General features: G+C 55.1%; 1 protein-coding gene across 1 annotated transcript in view; it reads right to left on the bottom strand.

Annotated features, from left to right (window-relative positions):
- The window catches only part of TBCD (tubulin folding cofactor D), a 217,007-nt gene that overhangs the window by 180,649 nt on the left and 25,941 nt on the right, over positions 1-10,417 (bottom strand). Inside the window, 1 exon segment of the mRNA XM_011970092.1 lies at positions 9,985-10,117. Within this exon segment, the coding sequence (XP_011825482.1) occupies positions 9,985-10,117 (133 nt within the window).

The following is a 10,417-nucleotide window of genomic DNA, read 5'->3' as shown; positions in this document are numbered from 1 at the left end:
TGTAATCCCAGCACTTTGGGAGGCTGAGGCAGGCGGATCACTTGAGGTCAGGAGTTTGAGACCAGCCTGACCAACATGGCAAAACCCCGTCTCTACTAAAAATACAATAAGCTGGGTGTGGTGGCGGCACCTGTGATCCCAGCTACTTGGGAGGCTGAGGCAGGAGAATAGCTTGAACCCCAGAGGCAGAGGTTGCAGTGAGCCAATATTGTGCCACTACACTCCAGCCTGGATGACAAAGCAAGACTCTGTCTCAAAAAAAAAAAAAAAAAAAAAAAAAAATTCCCTGTTAATTTAAGAATTTCAAACACAGGAAACCTACAGAAAGGATTAGAATCAATTTCTAGGGCCTAGCACGGTGGCTCACACCTGTAATCTTAGCACTTTGGGAGCCCAAGATGGGTGGGTCACCAGAGGTCAGGAGTCCGAGACCAGCCTGGCCAACATAGTGAAACCCCATCTCCACTAAAAATACAAAAGTAGCCAGGTATAATGGCACGCACCTGTAGTCCCAGCTATTCAGGAGGCTGAGGCACGAGAATTGCTTGTACCCAGGAGGCAGAGGTTGCAGTGAGCCAAGATCGTGCCACTGCACGCCAGCCCAGGTGACAGAGACTCTGTCTCATAAAGAAAAAAAGAATCAACTTCTAACAGCAGCAAAAACGCAGTCACACACAGCAATCTCCACAATATCAAAAGAAAACCTGTGAGCAGGAAAGATGAAGAAAAGGGAAAGGGAAGATTAGCCTTATAGACAGAACCCAATTTTAGAAGTCTAGTCCCTCCCAAATACAGTTCTGTTATCACTATTTATGCTTTTACATAAAATTAACCATTTCTCAATTAACCAAAAAACATCCATCATGCATCTCCCATTTGCCCAACGTACTGATACATAAAAGATGCAAGAGACAGCCGGGCACAGTGACTCACGCCTGTAATCCCAGCACTTTGGGAGGCCGCGGCAGGCAGATTACGAGGTCAGGAGATCAAGATCATCCTGGCTAACACAGTGAAACACCATCTCTACTAAAATACAAAAAAAATTAGCTGGGCCTGGTGGCGGGCGCCCGTAGTCCCAGCTACTTGGGAGAATGAGGCAGGGGAATGTGAACCCGGGAGGTGGAGCATGCAGTGAGCCGAGATGGCACCACTGCACTCCAGCCTGGGGGACAGAGCGAGACTCCGTCTCAAAAAAAAAAAAAAAAAGAAAAAAAAAGATGCAAGAGACACAGTTCCCGCCACAGAAAGCCTGAAAACAAACCAGACAAAATACAATTGTATGTAGCTCCCAAGCCACCAAGCAGCCCACGGGCTCAGCAGCAGCAGGAGAGACCACGAAAAGCAGTGGCTTTGCAGGGACCTGAAGGGGCGCTGGCCTGGGAAGCGGGGGGCTAAGGCTCCAGCGTCTCAAGTCAGAGAGGGGTCTGAGCTTCTCTGCAGTGCAGGTGGGGGTGGCACAGCTCTGAGCCCAGCAGGAGGACGAAGATCCACCAACCAAGAGGCCAGGGGATGTGGCTATCCCCTGTGGACCCCGTGTGGAACAGAAAAAAGGAGACACATAAAGGCAAGGAAGGAAGAACGGGCAGAGACAAGGACAAGGCTGTGCTGATGCCACATCTCCCGGATGGCGCTGCTGACATACGCTGGGAGCAGCAGGGTGCACAGGGGTCCCATGGGCCGGCCACCTGAGCAGCTCTGCCAGGGCATAAACAAAGCATGAGGACGGACAGCATGGCTGAGAGCCGCCTGCCGCCTGGGGAGCCCACGGAGGCCGGCGAGCCAAGCAAAGACACCAGGACACACGGCGGGGATGGGGAGCCCCAGGCGTGGGCCACAGCCTGAGCCCTACTGTTTCTGAGGACAAGATGAGGCCACAGGCTTCCGAGGCCACCCTTTACCCAGGTCACAGGACAGCAGGTGTGCTGCCAGCATCAAGGGCACAGAGGCAGCATGGGACGGAGCCTGGCACTCTATGAATAGAAGGCTCACACCCTCTACCAGCACCTTTACTGCAGCCGACGGCCACAGGAGAGGCAGGAGGGTAGTCGGGGAGCCCAGCGCCTCCAGAGGGAACATTTCACAGAGGGAAATGGCTCCCATCTGGACCAGGCGGCAGAGCAGGGCAGACTCAGGATGACATAAAGCATAGAGCCACGTGCTGGGACGAGGACCCCCAGGACAGGCTGGCGGCACAGCCACGTGAGAACAGATGAGCAATGAACCAGGAAAGGAGACATGTTAGAGCCACATCTACACAGACGGGCGTGAGCAGACAGCGGGAGGAACACGGTGTCCCAGGGATGAGCCCGGCTCCTGGGCCGCACGCATGGACAGCAGCACAGAAGCTCCCGTTTGTTGCCAGGCTCCCGAGTGAACAGGCCGAGAGGGGAAAGTGATGGTCCAAAAAGTGTGACCTGGGACTTGCGGGTTCTGAAGCGTCACACGTGTACCCAACAGGTCCACAGGAGGAGGGCTCGAGAGCCAAGGACAGAAATCAGGAAATAAAGGTCAAGAGTGAATTAGAGCTGAGATATCAATAGCCAGGGCCAAAGCCTGAGGGACATCTGCCTTAGAGGGAAGGTGCCTCTAAGGTGACTGCGTGGGCAGTCAGGCATCGCGGGCCTGTGAGCCTGGTGAGGGCGGGGCAGGTGAGGGGCAGGGGCACCCCATCCTGCACAGAGGCCACAGGCCAGGATGACTGGGGCACGGATGAGGGCGGGGCAGGAGAGGGGGCAGGGGCACCCCATCCTGCACAGAGGCCACAGGCCAGGATGACTGGGGCATGGGTGAGGGCGGGGCAGGTGAGGGGCAGGGGCACCCCATCCTGCACAGAGGCCACAGGCCAGGATGACTGGGGCATGGGTGAGGGCGGGGCAGGTGAGGGGCAGGGGCACCCCATCCTGCACAGAGGCCACAGGCCAGGATGACCGGGGCATGGGCCACTGACACCCAGCTCTAGCCCACTCAGCACCAGCCCAGCCTGGCGCACCATCCAGCTCTCTGCCTGTCTGTTCCTCACTAAGAACTGAGGGGGGTGAGGCTGGTGACCCACCCAGCCCCCACCCCGTCTAGCACATGACCCCGCGCCAGGCTGCCTGTGAGAGCAGGTCGCGCCACCTCGGCAGGGATGGGCCAGGGCTGAGAGGAACAAAGGCGTGCGGCTCACCACGCAGGTTTCTGTGAGACTCACACCACTGTGCCCGCCCCACATAAAATGCTGAGCGATGCGAAACAAGTGTCAGAGCTGCTGCTCCAGGTCTTTACTTAACGCCACGAGGAAACTGAACCAGTGTGGCCTGGGGCACCTCGTTTCACCCCAACGCTACAGGAGCAAGATCTCTGGAAAGTACCCACGTTCAGACGGCTCCTGCCCCATTGCCTCCATCCAAAGCCTTGCCCCAAGAGAGCACTACAACTAAACAGGGCCACGTGGTCATCTTCCTCTGGCCTGAATGGAACAGTAGGGTGCTGTTCTCCAAATCTGAAAAAAAATCACAGCCTAAATGAGAAACGTTTTAGATAATCAGCTGTCTTCTTTCACCTTCAAAGACTGTGACTGTGCTAATTAGCCTCACCCCCACCTCCCGGTGAGAGGCCTGCCCCTTCCCTCCCAGGTGGGGCGGGCGTTGGTGCTCACCCTTGCCTCGGGTCACAGGAGAGCCGGAGTCAGCAAAGGGCCTCAGCAGAGCTCACAGCGGCTCGAGCCCCGGTCCCGGCCCACGCACTCTGGGCCACAACCACTCCTACTCAGAGACCTGACTGCTTTTGTTAACTATAAAAAAGCAGAGTGGCTTCAGTGCCTCTCTTCACAAGTGCCCGGCAGGAGCTGGGGGTGAGGCTGACGGTGCCAGTGTTCTCTGGCTTTCTTGGTTTTTAATGCTGTTGTTTGTGACTATTTTATCCTTTAACAAGAGTTGTGCTTTTGTCAATGATAAAAATAAAAAGAAACCGCACTGCGAAGGGGACACTCGAGCCTAACAGCCGATAGGGGGAAGAGTATCCTATTACCACTTCCATTGTCAACAGCCCCAACTCACAGTCCGAGTCCCCTGCCCTGCCGCCGCCTCCCAGCCATTGTGAGAACACACAAGGAGAAACCCACGCCATACAGTCAACACTCTTCCAATCAAAGAGCGCACAACCAAGAGAGCACAACTACCAATCAGCAAGCGGAGTCACACATGCAAATGACAGCCATTTTCCTTTTTGTCAATTTTTTTTTTAGATGGAGTCTTGCTCTGTCGCCCAGGCTGGAGGGCAGTGGCGCGATCTTGGCTCACTGTAACCTCTGCCTCCCGGGTTCAAGCGATTCTCCCAGCCTCCCAAGTAGCTGGGATTACAGGCGCGCACCACCACGCCCAACTAATATTTTATATTTTTAGTAGAGACAGGGTTTCACCACGTTGGCCAGGCTGGTATCAAACTCCTGGCCTCAAGTGATCCACCTGCCTCGGCCTCCCAAAGTGCTGGGATTACAGGCATGAGCCACCGCACCCGGCCCATTTTCCATTTTTAATGTGTTTTTCTCCTTCCTTGAATTTCCTCAAGTTGCATTAATCTTAATGCTTAAAGTGGGACTAACCCAAAGGGTGTTTTTAAAGCTGGAGTACAGGGGCCTTCCAGGGAAGTTACATTGCCAAACACTAGCTTCCCTCCCACAGGAGCTAAAAACCCTCACTGCAAGGGAACTATGCTTCGAGGGAAATGAAGATCAGATCCTGGTTTCGATGGTACTTGTTGAGAGTTCACCTGTTTCGCCCACAGTAATGAACAGGTGGATGACAATGAAGCCAAGTGCATCAAAGGAAACAGATGAAACCCTAAGCAGAATTCACCTGCAAGTTTCATCATGCACGGCGGGCACCCGGCCTCTGCCTGCAGCTCTGCCAAGCCCATGGTGAAACCTCCCGCCCGCTCAGCACCCAGCACAACTTCCTCCTGCTGGGGCCACCTGGATCAGACCAAACGGACCCTTCAAAGAGAGAGAAGGAAACAACACGCATGGCTCTGGAAAGACTCGAGATTCTCCAGCAGCCGCCCAGGGCTTCAGACGCTCTGGAAGGGACACGCCGGCCCCAGGAGCTGCCAGCAGCCCAGCCCTGCCAGGCGTTGCTTCACGGCAGTTTCATTCATTCCCTTCCCAGGGATTTCAGCCGGCTGCGTCAGACAATTACTCACTCTCGCTGAGGGCAAATCTCTGAATACCTGTGAGGTGCTGGTGCCAAACTGCCTGGGTGCTCTGCACCAAACAGCAGGGACAGCACGCCTCACTCTCTGCCAGCACATGCTGGGGGGTGACAGAAGGCTCGGCTTCCTACGCCTTTGAGAAAACCTTTTCACACCTTGGGAGGAAGGGGAAAAACGAACTTCTCTCCACCTCAACGTGGAACTTGGAGATGTCAAAGTAAAAAGCCCTTCCCCACTCGTGGCTGGCTTGATTTTGCTACAGGAATTCCCACCTGTCCCAGCAGCTGGCAGGGGAAAGGGGCAGCGAGCTGGCCCGCCCACCCGCCCTCTGGGTATTCCACATCCAGGCTGTGCACCGCGCACCTCCCACCTTGGGATGGAAGAACAGAAAACTTGAGAACAATCTAGAGAAAACCAGCAAGATCATCAAAAAAAAAAGAAAAAAAAAGTAAAGAACCGAACCCGCAGACAAAGAAGCTGCAGAACTAGACACACGTGGCCACATGACCTTCCCAAGCCGGGAAGGACTCGGAGCCCTGTGCACAGGGAACACCGCCAGGATGCACCATGGAGCCCTCCAAGGCAGCCTGAACGCAGTGGCCCACAGCCCCTCACCAGGAGGCTGCCTCTCCCACAGCCAGCCTGGCCAGGAGCCGGTGTGCCTCAACTGCCTACAAGTCCCTGGGCAGCCACAGCTGGCTCCAGCCCCAAGGCTGGGGTATCCTGCTGACCCAACAACATGGGGTGGGGAGGGGAGAGAAGGGGAGGCTCCCAGGCCAGGCTGATGAGAGCTGCAGGAGACCCCCAGAAGCCCGTCAAGAGTGCAGATTCAGAAGCCCGTCAAGAGTGCGGGAGGTTTCACCAAGAGTGCAGACAAAGGTGGTCTCAGACACTGACCGGACAGAGATCAAATGTGCCTACCCTCCCAAAGCAGCACCCACACTCGGGGCAGGGCTAACAGCCTTCCCTGCAGAGCCACTGGAGACAACAGCACTGGTCACATCCTGTTAGACCTCCCGTGTGCTCTCCTGACCTGAGACGTTTTCCCCACAGCACAGAGTTTTATTAGGGATTTCATTAAGGTTAAATTTCTAGGGATGAGGAAATCCTAGTTAGAGGGCAGAGAAGCCCAGGAAGCCTCCTCAGATCTTGTGAGCCACAGGTTCTTTGGTGGGATCGCCACGGTTCCAGGTGCAGATTATTGTAAAGACACAGCTTTGGCCCCATGGGCTGGCAGGCTGGGTACTTCTTCCCACCCAGAACATGATCAGGAAGCCTGTGAAGCTGAAGAGCTGCTTACACGACAGTCCAAGAAACAGGTGCGGGGGACGTATCCACATGGATCCTGACACACATGTAGGTGCCAACATTGTCAGTTCACCAGTCCAACCTCAGGCCAGGTGGTCCCAGTCACAGCATGAACCCCCTCCCACTGCGATGGTTGGGGTCCAGTGGTCTTAGTCACAGCATGGACCACCTCTCGCTGCGATGGGTCAGGTCCAGTGGTCTTAGTCACACAGCAGGGACCCCCTCCCGCTGCGTGGTTGGGGTCCAGTGGTCTTAGTCACACGGCAGGGACACCCTCCCGCTGCGATGGTTGGGGTCCACTGGTCTTAGTCACACGGCAGGGACCCCCTCCCGCTGCGATGGTTGGGGTCCAGTGGTCCCAGTCACACAGCAGGGACCCCCTCCCGCTGCGACGGGTCAGAGAGCTGCGGCAGGTACCACACCCCGTGCTACCAGCCAGGTAAGGCTCACGGTCTTCCACACGCATGTCATACTTCTTGGTGCTGGCGGCCTGTTCTTCTGGGGTCTTAGGGCCCTGAGAGCACGTCCTTGGTCATGTGGGAGGCTGTCCATGCACCCAGCATCACAACATGAAGCTACCGGAATCCCACGAACCCCCCACTGGCCACTGCCATCTTCCCCTTCTTCACGTTTCCTCAGTGGGACTCAAGGCAAAAAAATGAAGAATCCAACTGCACCTAAATTTCAAATTAACCGTGTGTATCCACCACCTTTACCAGAATTGCCTAAAACATAAATGCAGAATCCCTGAGGATCCATGGACCAACGTGGGCACATCTGAGACCTGCATCCTCCCTGCCCTACCCCTCCACCCCCGTACCCTCCAAGGCCAGCCTCAGCCTGCCCTGACCTCCACGACAGCAATGAACCCTCTTTAGACAGCAATGAATCCTCTTTAGGCATTGAGGACGCTGCCCCAGCGTGGCCAGAATGAGGGGCACCTGGGGACGCAGATGGCACATCTGTACCTGCAACGCCCAAAAATGCCTGGCACGAGCAGGTCCTCTATTTCATCAGCACGGCAGGTACGCCACCAGAAAAATCTTAAAGACTTCAGAAAGATGGAAACATTCCAAATTTTGCTTAAAATTTTATTAAAACCTAGTGCTGCCGGGCGCGGTGGCTCAAGCCTGTAATCCCAGCACTTTGGGAGGCCGAGACGGGTGGATCACGAGGTCAGGAGATCGAGACCATCCTGGCTAACACGGTGAAACCCCGTCTCTACTAAAAAATACAAAAAACTAGCCGGGCGTGGTGGCGGGCGCCTGTAGTCCCAGCTACTTAGGAGGCTGAGGCAGGAGAATGGCGTGAACCCGGGAGGCGGAGCTTGCAGTGAGCTGAGATCCGGCCATTGCACTCCAGCCTGGGCGGCAGAGCGAGACTCCGTCTCAACAAAAAAAAAAAAAAAAAAAAAAAAAAAAAAAAAAACCTAGTGCTATGTACCCAAGGTACTGAAAGCATTAAGTTGTGTTTGTTTTTTTTCTCCTGGCAGAGTCTTGCTCTGTCACCCAGGCTGGTGGCATGATCTTGGCTCACTCAATCTCTGCCTCCCAGGTTCAAGCAATTCTCCTGCATCAGCCTCCAGAGTAGCTGGGATTACAGGCCCGCACCACCATGCCCGGCTATTTTTTGTATTTTTAGTAGAGATGGGATTTCACCATGTTGGCCAGGCTGGTCTCGAACTCCTGACCTCAAGTAATCTGCCTGCCTCAGCCTCCCAAAGTGCTGGGATTACAGGCGTGAGCCACCACACCCAGCCTGAAAGCATTAAGTTTAAACAAAAACTTGCACATGAAAGTTGTTAACGGTATAATTTGTAACAGCAGAAAATACCCATACACTGGCACACGATTAAGGAATAAAGGGAACGACCTCAACACGGATGAACCTTGGACACATCGGGCTCAGCGAAGGCCAGACGCAGAAGGCCGTGCAGTGTACGACTCTGGCGAGGTAAGATGTCCACAACCAGCAAGTCCACAGGGACAGAACATGGATCCACGGCTGCGGGGGCTGGGGAGGGTGAGGGAGGGACTGCTTGGTACGATCACGGTTTCTTCCAGGGTGATGACAGTGTCCTGAAGTGCACAGCTTTATGAATATGCTAAGAAGTACAGAATTATTTCCCTTAGAAGGATAAACTACTTGTGGTATGTGAATTATATCTTAACTTCTGAAAACTGCTGAATCTGTCACATTCATGTGGAGGTTGACGGGAGGCCTGAAGAAAACAGACATCACCTGGGCAGAGCACAGGCTCCGGGAAACATGTCTGCAGTTTTCTCTCACACGTCTGAAACCTTCTCTTCATCTGAAGGGCTGCCCTCCTGAAGACCATGGCAGCATGACCGGGAAGCAGAAGACATTGAGGACACTTCCCAATTCCCCCTAAAGAAACGTACGCCCCCACCCCAGGTTATCACTCCCATGGCCCCCACCCTTCACCCAGCTGACAGCCTCCCGCTCCCCGGCAGAACCTGCCACGGCCAGGATGACGCCGCGGACAGGAGGACGCCACCACGAGGTGGCACTCGTCATCTGCCCTAAAATGCACTCCAAAGTGTCCTTCTAGGCATGAAGGCTCAGGCCTGTAATCCCAGCACTTTGGGAGAATCACAAAGGCAGGAGGATCTCAAGGCAGGAGGATCACTTGAGGCCAGGAGTTCAAGACTACCCTGGCCTACATAGCCAGACCCTGTCTCTATAAAAAACATATTTTAAACAAGAAGAACAAAGTGCCCTGCTCCTCAGAGGGACCACAGGCTCCACAGCGTGAGACGAGGATGAGAAGTGCTCTCAAAGCCTCACCTGCTGTAATGAAAGAGAGAGGAAGGTGCTGAATCCATCGCGCCAACGGCCACAGCAGGCTGCTGGCTCCCCCTCCAGAAGGCTGACCCAAAAGAGGCTTCGCCCTCTTCTGAGACTTGATCTTTCCTCCTCGTTAGCACAAGAAAAGGTAACACAAGAGACAGCCAGAGCGAAAGGGAGGGAAAGGGTTGGCAAAGGGCTGCAGCCAGGGCACCAACCAGACACCTGCAGGCAGAGGTCAGGGTCTGTATCCAAACGAAGCAGTCAGGAACATCCAACCCAAACCCAGTGCAAAGGAACAGCATCAAGTTTCAACTCACCCACCTCGTTTTATTAGAGCTCATTCAACCTCTGCACTTCACACAGGAACTAAGCAGGAGACCAGGTGCGGAGAAGCCTACCCCGGGGAACCCCGGCTGCGTGGCACCACTGCCCTCTGCTGGCGACGGGTGGGGCTCCAGGCCCATCCACCAGCACCAACGCAGAAACCAGCCCGGTCCAAGGCAGGACCCACAGCAGTGGGAGAAGGAAACTGCCCCCTAAGACCCTGGCCTGGTTACACCAATCCCACGGGGTTCCAATGACATCAAGATGGAACCACAGGTAACATCATTCTGTGGTCCCCACGTAAGGTGTCATTTCCCTGCTACCTCCACGGCCCCTGCGGGCAGCACTTACCAGGGCCTGCAGCATCCCGTCCATGGTGATGACCCCCTGGAGGGTCTGGAAGGAGGAACTGGCCAGGTTGCACAGGCTCCAGTCCAGGAACTCAGCCATCTTGCTCCGCTTGACATCAGGACGTGTGATAAATCTGCCAAAAGGAAATAAAAACACAAGCTGCAGCTCAGCCAAGGCCTCAGCACTGAGACCTCGCCCACGCCTCACCAGCCCACCCCACACACACCCCCTCCTTACACCCTCCCACCTCACGCACCTTACAGCAAGACACCAGCTCTGTACTGAATCCTGTCCTCCTCCAGCTAGTTCCTCCTCTCTCCAACCCTAGAAACCAAGTCACTACCCTGACCAGGGCCCTCAGCAGCTGGTTCTCCACCACAACCTCTCAGGTTGCACCCAGGCCTACTGCCCATCCCCTCCCACCTGCCCCCAC

The sequence above is a fragment of the Mandrillus leucophaeus genome, unplaced genomic scaffold (genome assembly GCF_000951045.1).
Source record: "Mandrillus leucophaeus isolate KB7577 unplaced genomic scaffold, Mleu.le_1.0 Scaffold1, whole genome shotgun sequence".
NCBI classification, from domain to species: Eukaryota; Metazoa; Chordata; class Mammalia; order Primates; family Cercopithecidae; genus Mandrillus; species Mandrillus leucophaeus.
This window is presented reverse-complemented; position numbering and strand designations above follow the sequence as displayed.